Raw genomic sequence first — 24,321 nt, 5'->3', positions numbered from 1 at the left:
TTTTGTGACTTGAAAAAAAACCAAAATATTCCAGTTGCGAATTTATTTTATTTTCAAGTAAATTTTTAGAATTATGTAATTTTTTACGAATATTTAGAGGAAAAGTTTTCCATTGAGACCCAATAACAGAATTTATTTATTTATATTAATGGAAATTTTGTTTTAAAATGAAAAACAGCACGACGAGTAGTAAAATCTTTTTTCTTTTTTTCAATAATTTCATAAATCCATAGTTTATTGGCTTTCTGCAAAGAGGTTGAAATAAAATATAATAACTAAAATTTTAATAAACCAGTTTTTTAATAAACAATTTCCATGGTGAAAAATGAATAAGTTTAATTGAAAAAATCGGTCATTAGATTTTAAATACAAAATTATAAACTTCTTTGCTAATTTATTTTTCAAAACATCCTAATGGTAAGTTTTATAGGTATGTACCTATTAGAAAAAAATTATTAGCCTGGGATATTTTTACATTTCATTGAGGTCGCGGTAAATCTGAACCAGACCCCTTACACCATCATGTTCCCAAAATTTTGCAAAATCGAAAACTGACTGAATATATAGACAAAAAATAATTTTCTTTTTGAACTAACCTGATGGTTCCACGCTTTCTACTTAGATGAAAAAAAAGGAAAAATTTTATTTTTCATAAAATTTCGTTACAGACTTATGTACAATGCTATTATAAATTTTGCTTTCGAAGTGACCGGGATCAAATGCGAGGCGATTCTAGATTGTTACATGTGTGTGATGCATGGAATCTCTGGTCTTCACATGAGTTTTGTGTTTGTCGTCGACTTTATCGATAGAGCAAAAAGCGAGAATGACAATAGAATGATTACACGAAGAGTGAAATATTTGAACTTGGATCAACCTGGAGATTGCATCAGCTCTGGCTGCGGTTCTGCTGTTTGCAGTAAATAATGAAAATGTTTTGTCAATATCATCGTACTTAAACACAAATACGCAATCTAATGTCATCTACTTTTAATTTTTTTAGTTAATAATTACATCAAGTTTGCTAACTGTAAAAACAGTAAATAAAAATTTTTTCCCAATTTTTGATTTCTTAAATTTTCTTTCTTAATTTTTTCAACCAATAATTAATTGTTTAGATACAAACTTTCCTTTCTATATAGCAAATTTTTTAATGATATTTTCCCATAGGGCGATGACCTTCTGAGAAAGTTGGAAGAGAGAATTGGAAATAAAAATTTCTTACCTCTTCTTGATTTACGTCTGACGGCATACACGGAGAGGCCTAACAATGTAAGGAACAAAGCGATGGTTGGAAATATAAGGTAAAAGTATGAGTTTGGTTTTTCTCCTTTAACTGTTTCTATCTCTATAAGTTTGTTTTATCAAAAAATTTTACAGATACTCACAAATTATTTTTTTATGTATTAATTTTAGCAAATAACTTTCAAGTACTGATATTTCCTCACGTAACTTGAAAAAATATGAAAGCTTACAATGTTATAATGTATTGAATTCACCTTTGCATTCGAATTCGCCGACAGATGCAAGACCATCTCTGCATAGGCACTTAGCAATCGTGACATAATTTACTATTTCTTGTACGCAAATCATTCCCTCACCACATGCTCCGTCACTAGTGTTGCAGTCTAGAAATAGTTAATTTGCTTCTTAAGAAATTGTTCAGAGCTTCTGATAAGCTTGGTTTTTTAGTGCAAAAACATTCAAAATTGAAGAGATTAATTAAATTGAAAAATGGAGTTTTTCAAATAAGAATTCCAAACCTCTCTTATCACAGAGTGCCCCAGTCCAGCCAAGTTTGCAAAGACCAGTTTGGCAGTAAGCTTTCTTACTTTCTATTCTATCATTCATGCAGTAGTTGTATTTTGTCGGTTTTCCTCGAACATCCAAATCTGGTGAAACTGAGAGATTACACGTTTTTTTTAAAAATGGTAGATTAACATGAAAAGGCGGCATGCTGGCAAAAATAAGAAAAAAATTCAAACACGAACCGTCAGATAAAAGAAAAAACACAGAAGGTTCTTTGCACTGTTCTTTGTTCAACTGGTCCTTGAATTCAATATCTCTCCCACATTGGCATGTTTCATTCTACGATTAACAAATAATCCATCAAAATTTGCAAAATGCTTTTTATATGGTTTTTCTGATTTATAATTTTTTAAATATAACTACAATACTTGAAACAGTTTATGTAATTAAATGACAAATCTTTAAAAAATGTTGTTCCTCATAACTCACTCCGGTCCCACTGTACGGAAACCCAAGCTCTTTACAGCTGTCCAAACAATGAGCTTTGTCTTTTTCATTTTGTTTGTGCTCAAGTTCAAGGTATTTAAAACATCCAACCACTATGGATTTACTTGCTTTTTCTATTGATTCGTTTAAATTTGTAAAAAGTAAATAGTTATACAAATTGTAAATTATTTATAATTCAAGTGAATGATTCAAGACTTGGCAGTATACAATTCACCAATTTTTTTTGGTACATTCTCGACTAGCGCAGAGCTGCTTAAGTCATAATTTTACATTATGATTGCTCGTTGTGCCAACTTTTCTCACACCACACAACGAACCTTACACAACACGACGCGACACGACGTGCATGTATCAACAAACACCTCATCACATGCAGACGGCGAAGGATGTTTTTCAGATTTCGGAGAGGCAGCATTCGAACCAAGTCATCACGCTATTGCAACAACGCAATTGTAACACGGCACTTCTGCCGTCTAAGCTAACTCGCCAATTTGAACTGACGATTCAAAAAGATGTCAGACACTTTACTGGCATATACAGAATAGAAAGATTCTCCTCCGCACGATAACCCATCTGAACATTTTTTATTGCATCTGTCGGCACCAACTTCGTTATCAACAATGTTGGCACATGTGCAAAGCTCACCATTCTGAATTTTTTTGAATTAAAAAATTCCATTCAATTTCAATGAATAAAAAATTAACTGAAAAATAGGAATTGAAGATCGTAAATTATCCACCCACCTTTATTCCGTAGAATGTTTCATCACATAATTCAGAACAGGATTCCACAGAACGAATTGTCTCCTCCGTGGAGGAATGCATTTTATTGAAACAACCCTTGTAATTCCAGTCGCTCATAGGTTTAACTTGAATAAACAAACAAAAAATAACAATCTTGCATTGAACCATTTTTTAGAAAAATTTCTGACTGAATATTTTTGAAATCTCGGCACCTGTTGGTACTTTGAATATTTCTTCATCTGGCGGGTTGCACTTGACTTGGACATCAAATACATCATCTCCAACCTCAACACAGACGTCCTCACCACATCCTCCATTATTTTCTCCACATGAAGTGACGGGATCACTTTCTGGTGTTTCGACGTCTGTTTCGTCGGTCACATCCGGTATTGTTGGAACGTGGGAGATAACAGAAATAGTTGAGGAGCTCGCCGTAGATACATTTTCTCTAAAAATTGCTGTTTCTTGGCCAATATGTCGAAAAATTGTATAAAACTTTCATTTTCTTTTATAAAATTTGTAAAATTTTTATATGTCAATTTCTATTTGCAAGTTTATGATAAACTAAATGCAGGAAACTTAGTAGATCTGGTTTATCATGGCTTTTCGAGAGCGTTTGACAAAGTTACTCACAAGAGATTGGCATTAAAGTTGGAAGTCTGCTGAAATTAAGGTAAAAAACTCAAGTGGGTACAAATTGGTTATCCGATAGGCGACAAACAGTGATCAGACGGGAAGACTCATCAGAAAGGGAAAATGTTACTAGTCAAGAATCAGTACTATTCATCCTGTACAGTAAAATACCGACAGTAAAATAGCTTCTAGGTTATCCAAGTTTGTTGATGATACATAGACTTGCGAAAATTATATCAATGGTCAGTAGGCTATCAGATGCACTTCAATGTTGAAAAGTGTGCATCTTGGCAAAAAACCAACTAGCTCAACTAACACTATCTGGAAACAAACATAGGTCAACTACGGAAGAACTTGACTTAGGTGTATTCATTAGCAAAGATTGTAAGCCATCAAGACAGTGTCAAAAAGTTGCTTAATCTAGAAGTTGCTAAAAGCCAATTAAATGCTAGGAACTATTAAAAGAACAATTTCGAGCAGAAAACAAACTCTAACAGCAAAGTAATACAATACCTTAGTAAGACCACACTGCGCACAGTTTTGATGTCCCTATCTCGAAAAAGACAAAACAATTTTTAAGAAGGTTCAAAAAGGGCTACAAAGTTGGTCAGAGGTCTACGATACCTGCAATACGAATAAAGACTTTTCAAATGTGGCTTAACAACCATGAAAACACGTAGAACAAGAGAAGACTTGATCCAAAATTAAATACTTTTTACGGAAAAGCAAATATTTATCGGCTGCAAGATTTTTTAATTTTTCTCATAACAAATATATATGCAGAGATAAACTAAACATTTTCATAAAAAAAAACTGGGTCAATAAAATATAACTTTGTCGTTAACAGAGTTGTTAAACACCGGAGTAGCTTATATAATGGTGCAGTTTCAGCTGAATCGACAAATACTTTTAAAAGCGACATTGCAAAATCGGTGTTCCAACTGGAGTGACTCTAAACTGTGAATAATCTTTTTCTGTTATGTCATCTTATGTTATGTCTTACATGTTAAAGTTAAGCGCGCTCAGTTGAATCAAAATTCAAATGCAGTAACAAATTAATACATTTAATGTTGAATTTTCAACAATTAAAATTGATACGAACGAAATAATTATTGAAAAAATAATTGTGATCTCAATTTTTCAAGTTAACCCAACATTTTTTTTCAACCCTCCGAACGAGTGTCTTCTTAACTTTCTTGCAATTCCGTGGCGTTATTTAATGTAAAATTTGAATTGCAGATAAAATTAAATGTTAGCAATTTGAAAACCATCCGAAGTTTTGTTCGAAAAACTACCTGCGATAGAGGGTTAAAATTATGTTTCCTAGCTTATGTGAGCAGTTATTAAAAAAACACTCTGCAACAAGATAAAACTGAGTATAAAATGATCACTTTTATAATTACAAAAATTTTGAAATCACTTTCATCATCGGTGGCTCTAAATCTTCAAAAAAAAAATACAGAACTTTTTGTGTGAGATGTAGTTGTGAAGGCTGTTGAAATTTTAGTTTGCGTTGCAGTTGTTGAATCTAAAAGTAATAGGAACAAAGATTATTAAAAAAAATTGCTTTTCAAGTTGTTATTTTGCCCCAGCAATAAAAAATTAATCTCTGAAATTTGGATTATTCCTATAAAATCTTCATAGCTGTCACAAGTTGTATATTTTTGGTTATAAAATTTTCGCCTAATTGTTGGAAATTCAACACTTTCAGTTAAATTATATAAAAAAAATATAAACTCTTCTACTATCATTTTCACGCGATATGGTTGTGAAGACTGTGGTTGTTGTTGTTGCAGTAGTTGTCACTAGAAATAATTCGTTACAAAAAATGTTTAGCAGATGTAGTTTATATTATTAATATAATGTTATCTCTACTAGCAATATAAAAGTGGTATCCAAATTCCAAATATTTCCAACTATCGAACAAAGCCATTAAAAAGATTGTACTGCTTATTGTAAATTATTCATTTTATAATAATTATAATTAAAGAAGGCTGTAACATCCAAACCAGACGATGTACTGTACATACACACCGCACCACACACGCAAGGCGTTTTATATAGTCTTTGCATTTCGAACCGACTGTACTTGAACCAGATCATCGCACGTAACAGAGCGAGACCTGGCACTTCTATCGACTGAGCTATGTTTAATAGCACACACGGTCATTGAGCAAAAATTATAAGTACTATATAAAGAACTCATTAAGACACTCGCTGAAGTTTTTAAGACCAGAAGCGTTCAGATAAATTTTTATGTTTTATAAAATTCTGCACCTTTCTGATCGCAATGCTTTCCGCTCCAGCCTGGCAAACAAACTGCGGTTGTACAATAACTCCTAACACTCTCTACCTCATCATTCAGGCAGTATTGGTATATTGTTGAGTTGGTGTGCTTATCTCTTGACAAGGAAACTGTTGTGATGGAAACAATAAAAAAAACTTTTATCACAAACAAATTTTATTTTTCATGATTTAAAATAATTTTTCCAAATCGATCGATTTTTGAACATTTGCTCGGACTAGAAGTAGTTTCTCATTGTGAATGATAAATGAGTTTCTTTAATAACAGAACCATTCGTGTTTAATTTTACTGGAAAGTTTTTAAAACAATCAACAATAACTGCTTATATTAACCGTCAAAGAGCCTAAAATTGTCTTCACCAATACAATCAGTAGGTCTCTTCTGAATCTCGATTGTGAAATCATTTGCACATAAGCAAATAGAAACCTAAAAATTAATCACAAATTTCAAAAAAAATTATTTAAATTTTTTGCTCTAAATTTTGTCAAAATTAATTTTAAAGTTTCTGGCCGTACGGCGACGTAATTGTTAAGATGCTTGTTAAGATGCCCGGCATTGCTGGGTTCAAATGCAAGGTGATCTCGGTCACATGCAACATGTGTTGCTGAGACATGAATCACCCACGTTGGTTGAGGATACCTCACGAGAACAAATTAAAAAAAGATCAGACATCTTCAAGGGATACATCCCAATTAATAACAGAAAACGAATTGAATGAAAGGAGTAATGGTTGCACAATTTTAATTCATTGCCAACAATAAAAATGATCTAATTAATAAAAAGCAATCTTTTTAATAAAAATGTATAACTAATCAATCTACATTTTGATAGAAACATTAAACACATCTCGGCGGCTTTTTTGCATGTAATAGGTGAGGATCTCTTTGAAACAGCCACGCCGAACCCCTTAGTTGCTGTCCATAAGGGATGTCACGCTTTTTTAACGTCATTTTGACCCCCCTCCCCCTTTTCACAAAGTTTCACAAACATTTGGACCCCATCCCACCATGAAGCCTGACATCCATTATGGACGTCCCCTTAGCCATTACAACATCGAGATCAAGCCGCTCAAAGCACGAAACGCGCCGGGGCATTTATAAAAAAAAACTCTCTCAATGTTCTAATAACATTTTATTTGCACTTAAGAATGCAATGTGACTTAATTCCCAGCAACGAGTTTTTTGAAAATTCAACTTTCTGATATGACAGCAACTGAATAATAAACTATTGACTTAACTGGCATCCGTGTAAGAAATTGATTGTATTGAAATAATTGCTACAGATTAATAAAACATATGTGATGTAGTATTTCTAATATAATAATAATAACAAAGTTTAAAGTGGCTCAGTGGACTAGCATCTGTGTAAGAACCTCTACAAAATAAATGTCCTAGTATCCTAGCCCTCCTAGCTTGATTTTAAAATTGCTGATTGAATCCACCGAGTCAATTTCATCGCTCAGCTCGTTCCAGGCGTTTACCACCATGCTGCTGAAGAATCTTTGCTTTGTTGGATTTTTTTTCTTGAAGAGCTTGTATCTATGACCTCATACATAATCTTTTCATTTTTTTCCAGTTGAAAGAACTCGGTGAACGGTGTTTTTTCTTTTCCAGTTATTAACTTATATGTCTGAACCAGCTCTCTTCTGCGTCTTCTTTCTAGTGTTGTTAATCCGCATTCTTTCAGTCCATCTCTTGTTCTAGTTTTCCAACTCCTTCGATCATCTTTGTTGCACTACGCTGTACCCTATCATTAAAGAGTTGATGTTTTGAATGGCCAGATGAGCCACATTCACTGGCCATGTACATACGTGTACACTCCATTAAAGCAAGACAAGTGTGCATTAAACTTTACTAATCCATGCTAGATCATGAAGGTTTTGAATAAATTATCTAAAAGTGATCTGAATGAAGGAACTGAAGATTTCACCTACAAAAAATTTGCAACCAGTCTCATAGGCGGCGTTACATTTAATGATTCTTTTTAAATCCAAACAAATTTTCTCAAAAAATTAAAATAAAAACAAAATTGTTAAATTTAATAACTAACAGCGAAGGCACTGTACTTTTTTATTTCTTGACATACATTTAGACATATGTCAAGATCACGTACCCCTGGAATATTTATTTTCGATTCAAATGCCACCTTTTCAAAACATCCGACTTGAATGACATACCTGCCTAAAATTTGGCACGTTAACAAGTAAAAAACTGATAAAAAATGTAATTTAATTTTGTATCTACTTCTGGCCATGCATTAGTGAAAGATTTTTCCAAAATATATTTTAACACGAAATCAATACGACCGAGCTGAATTGTAATAGATTTTGAAGGCAACTCGTAAGAAGCGTTCTACAAATCTAGCACTCAACACAATTGATTTTTATAACAGAACTTGTTACTTTCGTAAAAAGAAACGAAAATCGAGCCGCCACATGGGTAGCCATTGGGGCAGAGTCTATCGCATTCATCTTCTTCGACTCGGGAATAAATGTCAAGTTTTTTCTCACAATGGCATGTTCTACCTTCCTGAATATTTAAAATTATTCTCAAAAATATAAATTGAATTTAAATGAAATGAAGTGAAACAGAATTTTTCAAAAAGTTGTTTGTATATGTTACTATATACTTAATTGTAAGTAAACCTCCATGCCGTAGTAGCTGTATTCTTTGCATAACTGCAAACATTTATGTAACGTTATCTGTCCATTTAGATCTTTTACTCTCCCAGACCCAGTAAACTGGGGAAAATAACATCCTTTATATTTCCTCAACATCAGAACCGTGTCATTAACTCCTATGTGACAACATGTAAAAAAGTTGAGAATGATTATTAATGAGTTTAGCTCATAGATGTTAAGTTACATCAGATTAGGAAAAAGTGTGTACATGTGTGTGTAAGTGTGTGTGTGTGTGTGTGTGTTTCCACGTGTTTGTTTGTTTGTGTGTTTGTTTGCGTGTGAGTGAGTGTGTAAGTGTGTATGTTTGCGTGTGTGTGTTGTACTTATTTAATTAAAGAGAATATTTGGTTAGAAGCCATACAAATGATATTTTGATTTGTCAATTTTCTTCAAACCCGACATCATTCTGGAGTTATTTGAACTGTTAAATTATATTCTCACGTTTGCTAAAAAATCTTCACAGAAACCAAATTTCAAAACGTACTTTTAACTGCTGCGGATGGATGGTAGGAAGCAAACAGGACAACGAAAACTACCAGAGATAACTTTCTCAGAGCCATGAGGCACAACTCGCTCCATTTATATTTTCAAAATCAATTTATTCATTTGTCTAGTTTAGATATATAATGTTTTGGAAAGAAGTTCAACCGCTCATGGAACGAAGTAAACAAAATTTTCAAAACATTTTATTGTTTTTTTTTATCATTATTACGTCATCAAAAACAAAAAAAAAACAAGAGGTACGAAGTTTACAAAAATAAATACTGAATCGAGTTCTCATTGTATAAATTAGTTCAAGTGGAAGACCAGTGCTCTGGTCCGATAACTCAAGCAAACACTTTTTCGCTATTAAACAATTTCTTTATCAAAAAATTCACAGAACAAAAGACCAATATTGTCCTGTGTGTAAAAGTATGTGCGTTTGTGCGCGCAAGAGTACGTGTATGTGTGTGTGTGTGTGTGTGTAGTGTGTATATGTGTGTATGTCAATGAAAGTGTCACCTAAGCATAGTTAGTTTAGGAATTCGTTAGCAAATTCAGTCTTGCTACCTTGGAAAATATCTCTAGACTCACCGTTCTGCACAGTCCACCGTGTCAGTTGGCGTCATCATCGCCATGGTCATCCATTCCACAACACTGGAACTGTGTTTAGTTTTAATAGAACAGGTTTTTAAAAAAGTTTGTAAATGTGGGTGTTTGTGTGTATTCTCATGTATGTATATATATATATATATACATATATACATACATATATATATATATATATTTACAATATTCTATAAATTCTACCGAATGACAAATCTAGAACTACCTTTCTTTTAACTTCTAATTCGCGAGAGAAATGGAGCAGTCGCTGCTCGCGATCTTGTTCGATTGTTAGATTGCGTCGGTTGGTCGCAGAACTTCGAGTAAATGTTGGTAATAGACCATAATTTTTACAATATTCTATATTTATAGAATATTGTAAAAAATTATGGTCTATTACCAACATATATATATATATATATATATATATATATATATATATATATATATATATATATATATATATATATATATATATATATATATATATATATATATATATATATATATATATATATATATATATATATATATATATATATATATATATATATATATATATATATATATATATATATATATATATATATATATATATATATATATATATATATATATATATATATATATATATATATATATATAGATTTTATATATATATAGATATATATATATATATATATATATATATATATATATATAGATTTTTATTGTCATGGCGGCGAGACCAGTTGTAATTAGCGAAGTTCTATATTTTTTGGTTGGTAACTTCGACTTATTTGATAATGAGACGTTTATAAATAATACTGCTGAATTTTTCTCCAACGAGGACTTTATTGACGCTCAAAAAATTTTGAAATTAGAGTTGGAAAATGTTAAAATTGAAAAGTTTGAAAAACCTACTTCACGTGGCAACACAAGGCGCGATAAACTGTTAGTATTAACACAAATTCTTATTTTTTTGAAAGAGGAAAAACTTATGGATAAGTGCTCAATATTTGCCAGCGTTAATTTATCTAATGTTCCTAACTTCGAAAATGTCATCAAAATAAACTTTGAAATTCTGAAAAATGAATTAAAAAACATGTTGTACACTCAACATAACAAACTCATACAAACACTTGACGTGCACACGCAAGATATAACTTCTTTGAAAAATAAATTAGTGCAAACAATAGACGTGCATACACATGATATGTCGGCGCTTAACAACAAAATAAACTGTTTGTCGTACAATAAAGACAAAAATACCTCGAAACTGAACATAAACTCAGTTCCGTCAGCAGTTAACTCCGATATGAACAAGCAAGCTGTTACCTCCAAACCAGCCATGTTTTGGTCCGACGAAATTACGACACCGACTGATGACAACCCTCTGCCATACAGCGTGGTCGTTCGAAACAAAAAAAGTGCTCGCACAAACAACTCTCCGGTTGCCAACCAAGTCAACCCTAACGATCAATCATCGCTTAAAGGAAATCCACCAAATCAACCTAATAAAATAATTGGTCTAAAAAAATGCGCCACCGACAAACTTTGTGCCGAGAAAATCATAGTAAAAAAATCGGTATTCGCAATGAGTAACGTTAAAAAATGCAGCAGAAGTAAAGTTGTCGAATATTTGTCTGATATTGGTATTAATGTATTATCGTGCTTTCCAGTCAGCAAACTTTCAACAGTTCCTCCAGGTACAACGCTAAACAACGACGACATCGAATCAACAATGTTTCGAGTATGCGTCAACACTGCTGATGCTACTAAAATGCAAGACCCTGATAACATGCCCGAAGGTGTCATCATTCGTGAATGGCATTTCACCTCCAAAAAATCGGAAGAAACCTCATCGATCAACAATGGCTGAATCCTCTTCAAATCAATCGTCAACTAATCCAAATTATGACAATTCGTGTTCATTAATTCCTGTTATTGATCATAGTACATTTCACTCAAACATTGACCCTGACTTTAACATACTGGATTCTTTCACTTTCTCTTCTCCTTACTATTCAATTGATAATCTTTTGAATATGTTAAATAATAATGATTTAAAATCTAATAACCTCTTGTCAATCCTACATATAAATAGTCGTAGTTTATTAAACAAAGTAAACGATTTATTATTGTTAAACAATGTTATAAGTAATTATTTCAATGTAATTGTTATCTCTGAGACATGGTTAAACGACGAATCGGTTAATTTAATCAATTTACCAGATTATAATTTTTTATTCAAAAACAGATCTAATAAAAAGGGTGGTGGTGTCGGGATATTTCTTAAATTGGGACTAGATTATACACTTTTCGACAATGCCCTATCAACGGACGACGTCGCCGATTGTCTATGTATTGAAATTAAATTTCACAAATCCAACGTCATCGTATTTGCTATCTATAGACCACCTAACTCTGACCCCTCCAATTTAATTCAAAAACTTGACCTCGCTTTATCTAGTCTTAAAACCAATTCTAAAGTTTACCTTGTCGGCGATTTCAACTTAGATCTCTCAAAGGCCTGCTCTGATAAACTCGTTGCTTCCTTTTCCGATTTACTGGCTTCCTTCAACTTTGTTCCTCTTATATCTCAGCCTACCAGAGTGACTCATTCTTCCTCTTCTATAATAGACAATATCTTCACAAGCAATCTATCTCATCACATTTCTGGTATTCTTTAACATGACTTTTCCGACCATTTTCCTATTTTCGCTTTATGTCCAAATTATTGTTTCCCCATTCCAACAGCTCCAATTAACTCGTAGAAATCTCTGTCCTGATTCTCTTAGGAAAATCAACCTCCAACTTTCTGTCCAAGACTGGTCATCTGTCACTACTCAAGATAATATTAATACATGCTGCTCTACGTTNTATGCCATTCTNTTCTATATTCTGGACTCCGTTTCCCCTCTGCTTCCAGTCAATTATATTTATAAAAAAACGTGGGTCAACAAACACATCATCCATTTATCCAAAATTAAACATAAACTCTACATCAAAAGCCTTAAAATTCCGTCGCAGAGCAACATTTCTGCTTATAAAAGGTATCGTAATTTCTTCACCCGGATTAAAAGAAAGACTGAGCGTGATTTCTACATTCACCGCTTCGATAAAATTCATGATTCTAAATCACAGTGGAACTTGATCAAAGAAGCTTTAAATACTAGATATTCTTCTCCACAAATATCAAAACTCATCATCAACAACAATAAGGTACAAAACAAACTCGAAATATGTAAACACTTTAACGAACACTTCATAAACATCAGCAACGAACTTCTTTCTAACCTACCTTCAGTTGATACAGATCCTTTGTCCCACATGTCACCGCCTAATTCTCACTCTATCTGCTTCCATCCGATTACTCGCTCCGACCTGCTAACATTAGCTGGCAAGTTGAAAAACAAGAAATCTTATTCAGATGATGGATTAAATATGTTTCTTGTAAAAAACATAATATCCAATATAACAGTACCCCTTCTACATATTTTCAACTTATCTCTTAGTTCAGGAATTTTTCCGGACTGCTTTAAAACCTCGAAAGTTATTCCCATATTTAAAAAAGGAGATAATGCCGACATTAATAACTACAGGCCGATTTCTCTACTGTCTCCGTTGTCAAAATTACTAGAAAAAGCAGTTTATGTCAGACTATTTTCTTTCTTTGAAGTACATAAAATTATTTGCAACAACCAATATGGTTTTCGCCCTAGCCACTCAACGGAACTTGCTCTACTCGATTATGTCCATCACATCCTCTCCAAACTCAACGACAAAAAACTCATATGTGTATTTTCGTGTGTGTGTGTGTGTGTGTGTATATATATATCATTGATACTTTCGAATTGAGCGCAATAAAACCGATAAGCAGCAATAATGATTATTATTTTATGATTTCCTCACAATACCAAAACATCCAAGGAGTGACGATTTCAATAGCCGAATTTTTTTGGGGTCCAAATAGCCCACACCCACCGGCTGATTTTAGAAACTGCATTCAATATGTATCCAGGCTTGATGGCATGTTTGATAACGACTGCTCTACACTGCTATCTTCTCTGTGTGAAATCGACATTAATTGGTGAAATATTTATTTGTAAATTTATTTCGAGTTTTCAGACAAAACTTTCAAAGATAATGTTTACAATTTTACTCTATATTTTAGTTATTTATATAATTAATTAATTTCTAATTGTTTATTTTCAATTTAAAAATGGTGAAATGTAAATTATATATTATTCCTAGTGTCTGTGTTTTTTTTGTGGTTTCTATTTTTCTAAACTTGAATAGCAAAATATGATATAAAACAATATAATCGTTATGTCACATGTCGGGCTGGATGAACTTTGCATGTTATCTAATTATCTCCCGTATATTTTTAATTGCTGTTGAATGAAAGATCATTTCATTTTAGTTACTTAGTAATTGAAAAGAACAATATCATGGGACAATATCTATATATATATATATATATATATATATATATATATATATACATATATAGTATACTCAAATTCCTCAAATGGAAACAACAGTTGAATGGAAATCACATAAATGTAGTTTAAATGAAAATTGTTCATCTAAATAGAAGAAAGTTAGAAAAAAATTAAAACTTTTTTATTAACAATGCGAATTATTAATAAAAACAAGTTACAATAGAATCAATCTTATTACCTAATAAGCTTGATTTCATTTGTCCATTTAGCGATCAATCTAACAAATATGGAACCAACACCATCACCAAAAGCAAAATTCTTATTTTTATCATTAATTAAATCACCAACATTTTAGCTTCATTCGTTAATTTTATTCACATTCAGTCATTACATTTGAGGAAAACAACTCTAAATCTTTGAAACAGTCATAAAATCATTTTCACCTAATAAATTTGTCAGCTTTTTAAACAACAACTCAGACAATTTAAATTTCCATGTCGATTTCACACAAGATTAAAAACGCACTACTGCAATGATTGTTGAACCATGTGGCACTTTGTGAGTTGTACGCTATGCAGTTTTTAGCCGGATCTGTAAGCCCCGAAGCGACCGATGGCAGGGCATCCCAGTTGTAATTCACGATGGTTCTGTTCTGCCCTTAATGAGTTTTAAGGTAAACGTTGTTTGAAATTTGGTTTGCTTTTTTACCTAATCTCAACCACACTCGATTCTGACTAAACCTGATTTAAAATTATTCGACAATTTTAACATTCGGGACCAAATGTGAAATTGGATTAAGTGCGGGAAATGAAAATACGGCGTTAACATCGCCAATGAAAACGTCAGAAGTGTAAAAATAAAGCCTAATTTATCATTTGTTTTGATGCTTCATTGTTTTTGGAAATGCAGAAAAAAAAGGATTTTATCGTGAAGAGATTTTTTTGAGATTAAGATTTTTAAAAGAAATAATTGTTAAAAGTTACCTGGATAGGGCTCCCAAAAAAACGCGTTTGGGTCGTCAACAGCCGGTCGAGTCCCAGCGGTCCAGAATAGGTTATCTATGTTGTTGAATTGTTGTTAGCCATAAGTTGTTAAAAAGCTATGTTGAATAAATGAAACAGTTTTTCACTTTTTGAATATTTATACGGTTGCAAGTAGACAGAGACGGCATACTGTTCTCTAGAATCATCGATGACAACGAGGTGAGAACTCTGTAGACGGTTGCAGGTTTCCCTGGCTTGAGGCCAGATGGCGCTCGTAAACTTACATCTGTAGCATTTATGGTACTCGACAATGTAATCAAAGCTTGGAAAGCAGCCTATGACATGTTGTAAAAAGATTATTCAAACGCCAGCTAATTTTTCATCGATATCATCAACAACAACCACACATCGCATGTAATGTAAACATGATTATGTTAACACAACACATTGTCTACATTGATCTAACCGTGAGTGACAAAAGCCAGACATCCTCCAGTCAGATCAGTGGTTAAAATGTAAAGAGCGTCCATATTTGGAAGACATGAACAAGATCCCACTGACGCCATGTAGTTAATGCCTCTCAAGTTCATATTAGTGACGATCTAAGTATTTAGATGACACGCACTTATTCAGCTTGTAAAATTATCCAAAATAATCTACTAAACCTCGGCTAAAACAACTCAACTTTAGATATTAAAAAACAATTTTTGTATAACTTTATGAACTGTAAAAGATTCTGATCGAATTAATTAAGTGACATGCCAAAAAGTTCTCAAATAACTAGAGAAGAACTAAATTTATTAAAGAAAGAAATTTCAAACTACCAAGCATGTATTAATGCAGACAGGGAGGGATTTCGCTTCCAATCTTAAAACACCACCAATGAAAGATTCATCAAAACAAGCTTCAATCGTGGAGCCATCAAGAAAATTATGCTTGTAAACTCTACTAAACAGTTTTCCACTTGTTTGTCCCAGTTGAATGGAATAACGAAATAAACTTACAAACACCAGAAGATACACGTTTGTGTTCATTCTTACGAGAAACATGTTGTCAACTTTAAAAAAAAGCGTTTAATGGATCCCAGAATGTTTGGTTTATATTCAATTCATATTTTTATACTAGAAGCTGGATGTGTGTATATGTGTTTGTATGTATGCATATACAGGTGTTTACCTTTGATTTATATTCAAGTTTTTCTTTTTGTCTAAACAATTAATTGTAAAATTATAAAAAAAACTCAAACAAAAAACTAAATTATAACACCCAAAAGAATCAAACATCGAAATAAAAAATGTGTAAATTCAAAATTGCACACTAAAACACACGTGCAAACCGAGTTAAAAAGACCTCAAACACATGCAACATGCTATTTTTAAAGTTCTAGAAATATTCTTCAGACTCTTTATAAATAAAAATATGTGTGCTACTGGTATTTTTAAGCATTGAAAGGCATGCGAGCTCTATGAAGTTGCATTGAATCGCGAAGAAACGTACCAGTTTTGTTTGAAGATGTCACAAAATAACAAAAAATCGAACTGAATTGTTGGTGGTTTCCGGATATAATTATTGTCACATCTTAACGTGTCACGCGATTGTTTTATTACAGATTTATCTATTTCTGAATTTTCCAAAGCAAATATTATTTCATTTTATTATTTATTTTTTAAATTTTTTTTATCACTAATGTGTTTTGCCAACAAAATATTAAAAATTTAGCTTTTCCGAATACTAAATTTCAAAATATTTGCGGCTGAAAGGCTTTGTTAAAACAGGTTGGTTTAACGTTATTCCAATATTTTATTTTTAATTTTAGCAAATAAATCATTCTTCAAAAATTAAACCAATAATGAATTTATTGGACCACTATAAAGAAATCACAAGCAACCAAACAAATTGATTGACAAGTCGTGCGAAAGTGAATCTCTCATCAATTGAAAATTTCTGACTGAAATTATTTTTTCATGTAATTTCATTTTTACATTATGGGCCTTTGTTTTTTATTTTATTGGGTTTGATTTTAATGTATCGAGAAATTGTTTGTAATCTATTATTATAACTTAAAAAATGTAATATATTTTTATATTATGTATTATAAGTCAAAACAGAAACGCAAATTGAGTTTTACTTTGTAACACACATAACTTTTCATAAAGCAATCAATAATAACATGATAATTGCCTCATTCAATCTAGGCAATTAAACATTGACGCCTTTTTACATGACTTGGAAGTGAATTCACAAAAAATTTTACAACACCAAACACAAATTTAATTTTACTGTTTTGCCAAATAAAGCTAAATCTCTACATGTTTATCATCCAAGTTGTAGTACAAATCACCAAAAAACATCAGAACATGTCAATCTCACATAACACAGAGTCACTAGAGGAACAATCCCAATTAAACCAATCATACGATGGGTATAGAGCTTGAATGCAGTCAAAACCAGACCTTGGATATTTAGGGTAATCGTCCAGCCAGAATGAATATTTCATTGCACTCCTTTCACCTGTTTTGATTCATTAACCAAATGGCGTAACTCCCGAAACGTATCAGTAGCAATCAATAATAAAAAAAACTGATTAAAATTATACATAGAAATAAATTGTTATCAACTCTCTAACAAAAGGGTAGCCGAGTTAAAGAGATTTTAATCCAATTTTGTCAAGGTCGTATTTTGAAACGTTAAAAAAATTTAGATCTCAAACTGTTCAGCCATCAACAAATTTTTACGAATTGGGTCGTAAGTTTTTAAAATCTGTGCAAAACTACAAAGAAATTTTTGGCTGTGCTACTGTTGGCAATTGAAAAATTATACAATATCATAATATATTAATCTATGTTTGATGAAGTTGTTCAAAAAACTATTTTTTGGTGAAAAGTTTTAATCCAAACATTAAGACATTAATTACTCTCACCTATATACGGTTCCCACGCGTAGGTTGAACCGCTAGCACGAAGACCTGCAGTGGGTTTTGAATATTAATTAAGTATTAATTAGATGATTACTTGTGAATATTTATTAGGTGTGACGTGATTGTTCGTGAATATTCATTAGCTGTGACGTATTTATGCATACTGATTAGGCTTGTTGTGGGTATTTAATTCATGTGTATATTAGTTAGTCATCATATGGAATATTTTTGACTATGTTTGTATTTATAAATTACAACATTAAAATAATTCATTGGGATGTTTTTAATTTATCATTAATTTTTATACAAAGACTCAAATTTTGAACTAGAAAAAAAATGTAGTCACATTTGCTTAGAGAATAACTTGCAATGGCCAGTTTCTCGTTGGGATCATCGCATATAACCGAATGGAAATTGAAGACGGTGTTGCACAGCGTTCGAGATTCATTCCACGTCATCCCTTTTCCTCGGAAGCTGTAACACTTGTTGTACTTCGGGATGTAATCAAATTCTGGTGGACAATCTATAAGGAAAGTATCAATACCGAATTGCTAACGTGGTTAAATGTAATGGTTATTCATTAATTTATCCGTATTTGCATAAACACTTTGATTGTAGTTGATACTTACTTCAGGGAAACTAAACTAAAATTGTAAAAAAATAATGATCTAACAATTGTTGACGAAAGCCAAACACCCTCCAGTCAGATCTGTGGTTAAAATGTATAGAACGTTCATATTTGGAAGACATGAACAAGATCCTACTGACGTCATGTAGTTGACTCCTTTTAGATTCATGTCTGTAGCAACCTATTTGTAGGTTAAAACATAATGAACCCAACAGTGCCAGGCAACTTGACAATCGAATTATTAATCTTGAAAAAAATACAGGCAAGATGTTAAGACCTAAGTCTCTATGCTTAATTCGCAAAAAAAGGTGAAGTAAAAAGGATTGGAAAACTTACCAGGCATTTGTTGACACATTGTAGATGGGAATCCGCTTTCAGCTTCACAACTCCACTAACGAACTCGTCGAAGCAAGCTCCATTTTTTGCATTCCCAACAAGTAAGTCACTGCTGATTCTTTTTAACTTGAACTGATTCGAAGGATGGATTTCCCGGAATTTGAGTGACATCACTGAAAATGAGATAATAAAGTAGTTGGTGAGAAAATCCATCTTTATTATTTTTTGTTGTATGTTCTTTAAAGTGTTTAGATGCAATGGGGTTTTTAAAAATTTCAATTCTGACTGAATTTTCCAAAAAAATTAACAGAAAGACGGTTAAATATATATTAAAAAAATAAACTTCAAAGCAATATTCAAACATACAACATTCTTACATTTATACAAAAAATAGAATATATGTATAAGTGTATACACAAATGCACGAACACAACACGCATACGCACACACGTACATACACATACAACAAACATATTTATCACTTGATTGGTTACGGTAAACAGTTTCGCAGATCACTAACCTACCCCCGTTGTACGAATCTGGTGTCAGTTTTATAAATGGTGGAAATATTTTCATGAAAAAATCAATGCTAACTTGGCGTGAAAATAAACAGTAACCCACTTAAACGATGTTTTAACAGGGGGATTTATGGGTTAATGGGCTCTAAAAGTCGAAATTCGAATTTCTGAATCAACATTTCTATTTAAGAAATTTTTTTGCGAGTCATTTAAGGGTTTTCAAGTTAAGATTTTATGGCCCAGTTTAGCGATTTTTTTTTTGCTAAATTGACTCAAGTTTAACGTTGCTTTACTAAATTTTTTTAGAAAACTTTTCAGCGAAAAATAATTTCACGATAAACATAACTTATTTTTTTTTAATTTTGATAAAAATAAATTGTAAAATTTCAAATTTTGAAACAAAGTATTTGAGTGAAATGACTTATATAAGAAATAATGAAATCAGTATTGAGATTATTTCAATTGGATTCCTTCACATGTTTGACAACTGTTAACTTCTTCATCCATGCACTGGGCGTTTTTATCCTTTATATCTGAGCACTTGCAATACTCTTCACGCCAAACATCTCCATAGTTTCGTCGTAATCTCCAAATAGACATTTATCTGAGGAACATAATTTTTCTCTTTTCAAAATTACTTTGAAGTATTTTTTTAAATCAGTGTTTCATTTATTTTAATTAGAGTTTAACAATTAATTTGACATAATTTTTAAATGATTCATAGATAATTCGTTAATAGCATTATATTGATCAGTTTAACGATATTTTTTTCATTTAAGCAAAAAGTCGTCTCAGCATGAGTATTCCAAAAAAGAACAAATGATTTTAAAGCAAAAACAGTCAATATTAGTAAGAAATGCGGCTTGAAAGTGACCCCGGAGATGCAAAACTTGGCAATTGAAACAAAAAAGGCACTCTTAACTAACTTTTGTTCTCAGGTGCATTCTCGTCGTTGAAACATTCCTTGTTGTCGCACCATTTCTTATTTCCACACGAAGTTCCCTCGAACGCTTCGTATTTAATGCCAGTTACACACTTCTCGCCATTCCAACAATGTATCTGAGAGCAGATGCCCTTGTCTGATTCCTCTCCCAACTGTTACAAATGGTTCAAAAAAGATTTATATAGCAAATTAATTTATTCTGTTTTTTTTCCTGGTTGTTTGTTTCACTAAAAAAAGGCGTTTTTCATTGAAATGAATTGAATGAATATCAATAATTAACGTTACAAATTGGTCGTCACCAGACATTACGACCAAAAAAAGACACAAATTTCAAAAAAAACTTCCCCTGGATCGAGCAAATTTGCTACATAAATACATAAGCGGCCCTTCAAACATAAAATAGTCTCAATGCGGCCCTCACTGCAAAAAGTTTGCCCACCCTTGTACTAGATTATAGAAAGAAGTTTAATTACATAATATTATTTTTAAAAAATAGCATAATTATTTTCCAAAAAAATATCAAAATGATATTTCAAAAAATATTTACCGTAATTACGTGACTGCAACCAATCTGACCATATACCTGTAGCCATATTTGGAGTTTGTGATTGCCTCAAAATTGCTTTTCACCTATCATGTATTCATTTGTCTTTAATTTAACAACAATTTGAAAAATATATAAACATATTGATCATTCATTTTTAATTGATTACAATTTAATGAATGAAAAAACACAAAGTGTGGTTATTTTTTTTTTGAGTTTATGCAACTTATAAGATAAAAAAAACTCAGACGATCATTCATTTTCAATTAAATACAATTTCAAGATTTGAAAAATCAAACGATTTTCAATTTAACTACAATTTCTACGGCACAAAAAAAAAATAATGATCATTTATTTTCAGTGTGACGAACATTTCATAGACGAAAAACCAAACGTATCAGCATTTATTTTCTAAGTTGAGAACAAATAAAAAGATTGAAAAATGCAAAAATTTATTTCTCTTTTATTTAACGTCAATTTAGTAAATAAAAACCCACTTTATTAGTTAGTAATCTCAATCAGCAATGTTTTGAAGTCTAGTGACAAAAATAATCAAATAGATAAAAGGAGCTAAAATCTAGATTATTTTTTGCAACTACTATAAAACAATTGATTCTTAACCGATATTGATCAATAAAATTACTACGTTTAAGCTGAATATTGAATAGTTTAGCAAATAAAAACATTTTAAACATCAGTAACGAAAATAACAAACTTTTTTGGTTATTTTAGTGAAATGTTCATTCAAACTTGAGAGAGCCTTATCGTAGTCCTTTCCACTTTTTATCAACCAGTTGTTTTTGAGAAAATGAATTAAACCATGACAATTTTTTGACGCATTAAGCTGCGGATTCAACTTTAGAACTAATAAAAATAATTAAACATGTTAGAATAGTTGTAAATGATGCCAGGTTCTGCTTTGCGATGATCGGATTTGAATGTATCAGTACCAGTCTATCAAATGCGACTTGTGTAGTTTCTGCGATTTTCACGCTATGTGTATGCGTGCGTGTGTGTGTGTGCGTGTGTGTGTGTGCGTGTGTGTGTGTGCGTGTGTGTGTGGTGGGTGCGCGTGTGTGTGTGTGCGTGTGTGGTGCGTGTGTGGTGAATGTGTCGTCTTACCTCTGAAAAAGTGCTTTGAGAGAAAATAATTACGTTTTAAACTTCATAAAAAAATTTGTAAAATATTTCTATCGTAACTTATTTTTTGAACATGGAGTAGTCAGTCACGACGAGTAGATCAATGGTCTGATTGTCCGGGCCATCTGTGGTATTTCTTTGTTTTTTATTTACTTACGGCAAGATAGTCTGGTGGAGAATTAATTGAAATTGAAGTTTTAATGAAAATAATTTTTCATTTTTATCTTATTTCATGATTTGTTATCTATCAAGATCTTTACAATTTGCAAAGTCTTATTATTATTCAATAAATTTTTTTATTTTACTTTTTTAAAAACAATTCGTTAGGCTGTAAGAGTTACCTAGAAAAAAAAATTTTGCAGGTTCGTGACTTATTATTATTCAATAAAACCAACTGCAGCGTTAATAAACTATTTAAAATTAGTAGAAACTGGTTAGAAGCCTTCCTTTCAAGTCATTACTTTTAACATTTATGAACTAACTACTTGCAAACATGTCGTCATCATCTTCAACAGTCGCAGTAGCTAAACAAACCAGAAGATTGAAACACGATAAGGCAATGAGGCCCTCATATAAACGCATTTCTACAACTTTTAAATTATAATTTATTAATTTTTTTTCAAATGCTTGAAAATTAGGTATCTTGATTACATAATCAACTCTACATTTTATTATGAATATATATTTATACATTTTTCTTTGCAAAATGTCATCTAGGTAGTTCTAGTTAAAGTTTTTTTACAATTACAATTTTTTTTTATATAAGTTGATCAATACATGATAATATTTGAGGATGGTATGACTGAACAAAAGCAAACACAAACATGTGGTGAGTTGCGTATTCGTTTGTGTGTGTGTGTGTGTATTCGTGTGTATTTTTCAAATGTGTGTGTGTATGTGTGTGTATTTGTGAAATGAAATACTCACAACATTACAGCGACACTCACCCTAATTTTAACAGAAAGCTTCGCTAGGTGTCTAAGTTCTGTAACTTAACCTGAGCCAACGCCAACAATACCGTCACTGGTTTTGAACTTTTCCATAAAATGATTAGTTATTAAGATATAAATTGATATACAACTCTTCACTTCTCTCTCTGTATTAAGTTTAACTTTTTAACTTTTATTGTTGTTGGTGATGTTGTTGGTGATGTTGTTGTTGATGACGTTGTTATTGGCATCTCTGAATTTTTTTATAATTCAAAAAAATTTATGAAAAATTAAACCTGGGAAAACTAAAAAAAAACACCAGAATTTAATAAATCAAAAGTCATGTGCGTGCATTCTACGTGCATATAAATCAATGTTACCTTACTAAAACCGCTAAAACTGTGTTTCGGACATCACTGCACCTAGAAAGGCTTTTGTAAAAAATAGATTTCCATAGGTGCTCTAGTCACGGGTGGATCTAAGACAGGACAGTCCAGAGCCCCTAAAAAAAGTTTACACAAGAATGATATTGTAACCTCAATATAGAAAGGGTTTTTCCACAGAAGCGAAAATATATTTTTAACAAAATTTAGCGTGAATGTGTGAATTCGTGTGTATTTTTCAGGCGTGTGGGTGTGTGGTGTGTGTGGGTGTGTGTGTGTGGGTTGGTTAGTTTGGGTGTTGGAATTGTTGGCATCTTGGGCAAAAACAAGAATTTTTCTTTCAGTGGGCTAAGATGGGCTAAAAAGAATCTTTGTTTGAATTCACAATAAAATTTCGTTCCTTTAAATCTGACCTCTGCTTAGTTTTTTATACAGTGGAAGGGTCAGCCATCAACATGCAGGATTTATTTTGTTGTTTTGGGTTTTTATTTTTACTTTGTATTAAAAAAAAAACATTTGAAAAAGTTTTGCTAGAGAGACTCACTCGTAACTGGCAGTTAGTTCTTTTTTTAAAATTAGTAATTAATTAATTTAAAGTGATGGAAGTTTGAATGCCGTGTTTGTCTGGCTAAAGAGGAGAGATGGTCATGCTGATGATGATGGTGATGATGATGGTGATGACGAAAATGATGATGATGGTGGTAATGATGAAAATGATGAAGATGATGATGAAGATGATGGTGGTGATGATGAAGATGAAGATGATCTTCATAACGATGGTAATGATGGTGATGTCTTTGTAACCGACAACGATGATGATGACGACGACGACGATGACGATGATGATGACGAGATAATATCTAACTAAAA

The 24,321-nt window shown here is 32.0% G+C and overlaps 5 protein-coding genes across 5 annotated transcripts; 1 reads left to right on the top strand and 4 right to left on the bottom strand.

Annotated features, from left to right (window-relative positions):
• Positions 1–872: 872 nt before the first annotated feature.
• HELRODRAFT_177704 (hypothetical protein) lies at positions 873–6,983 on the bottom strand (the record flags this gene model as incomplete). Its single annotated transcript, XM_009025867.1, has 11 exons — positions 873–910; positions 1,127–1,264; positions 1,500–1,628; positions 1,764–1,901; positions 1,992–2,088; positions 2,239–2,369; positions 2,740–2,905; positions 3,000–3,124; positions 3,212–3,364; positions 5,910–6,047; positions 6,926–6,983. 11 exons carry the CDS (start codon positions 6,981–6,983, stop codon positions 873–875), a joined length of 1,311 nt encoding a protein of 436 aa, XP_009024115.1.
• Positions 6,984–7,974: 991 nt separating this feature from the next.
• HELRODRAFT_177703 (hypothetical protein) lies at positions 7,975–9,735 on the bottom strand (the record flags this gene model as incomplete). The annotated part of the gene is made up of 5 exons (XM_009025866.1): positions 7,975–8,117; positions 8,339–8,465; positions 8,582–8,733; positions 9,102–9,190; positions 9,692–9,735. The coding sequence occupies 5 exons, from the start codon at positions 9,733–9,735 to the stop codon at positions 7,975–7,977; spliced, it is 555 nt and encodes a 184-aa protein (XP_009024114.1).
• A 683-nt stretch (positions 9,736–10,418) lies between these two features.
• Positions 10,419–12,375, top strand: HELRODRAFT_177702 (hypothetical protein; the record flags this gene model as incomplete). Its single annotated transcript, XM_009025865.1, has 2 exons — positions 10,419–11,493; positions 11,918–12,375. The coding sequence occupies 2 exons, from the start codon at positions 10,419–10,421 to the stop codon at positions 12,373–12,375; spliced, it is 1,533 nt and encodes a 510-aa protein (XP_009024113.1).
• Positions 12,376–14,614: 2,239 nt separating this feature from the next.
• Positions 14,615–15,703, bottom strand: HELRODRAFT_177701 (hypothetical protein; the record flags this gene model as incomplete). The annotated part of the gene is made up of 4 exons (XM_009025864.1): positions 14,615–14,787; positions 15,114–15,188; positions 15,260–15,448; positions 15,580–15,703. 4 exons carry the CDS (start codon positions 15,701–15,703, stop codon positions 14,615–14,617), a joined length of 561 nt encoding a protein of 186 aa, XP_009024112.1.
• A 1,760-nt stretch (positions 15,704–17,463) lies between these two features.
• HELRODRAFT_177700 (hypothetical protein) lies at positions 17,464–22,721 on the bottom strand (the record flags this gene model as incomplete). Its single annotated transcript, XM_009025863.1, has 9 exons — positions 17,464–17,624; positions 18,034–18,078; positions 18,395–18,581; positions 18,995–19,167; positions 20,054–20,149; positions 20,439–20,607; positions 21,032–21,085; positions 21,715–21,863; positions 22,622–22,721. 9 exons carry the CDS (start codon positions 22,719–22,721, stop codon positions 17,464–17,466), a joined length of 1,134 nt encoding a protein of 377 aa, XP_009024111.1.
• Positions 22,722–24,321: the final 1,600 nt, after the last annotated feature.

Source organism: Helobdella robusta (assembly GCF_000326865.2).
Source record: "Helobdella robusta unplaced genomic scaffold HELROscaffold_44, whole genome shotgun sequence".
NCBI classification, from domain to species: Eukaryota; Metazoa; Annelida; class Clitellata; order Rhynchobdellida; family Glossiphoniidae; genus Helobdella; species Helobdella robusta.
Note: the sequence above shows the minus strand (reverse complement) of the source record. Positions and strands in the feature narration are given on the sequence as shown.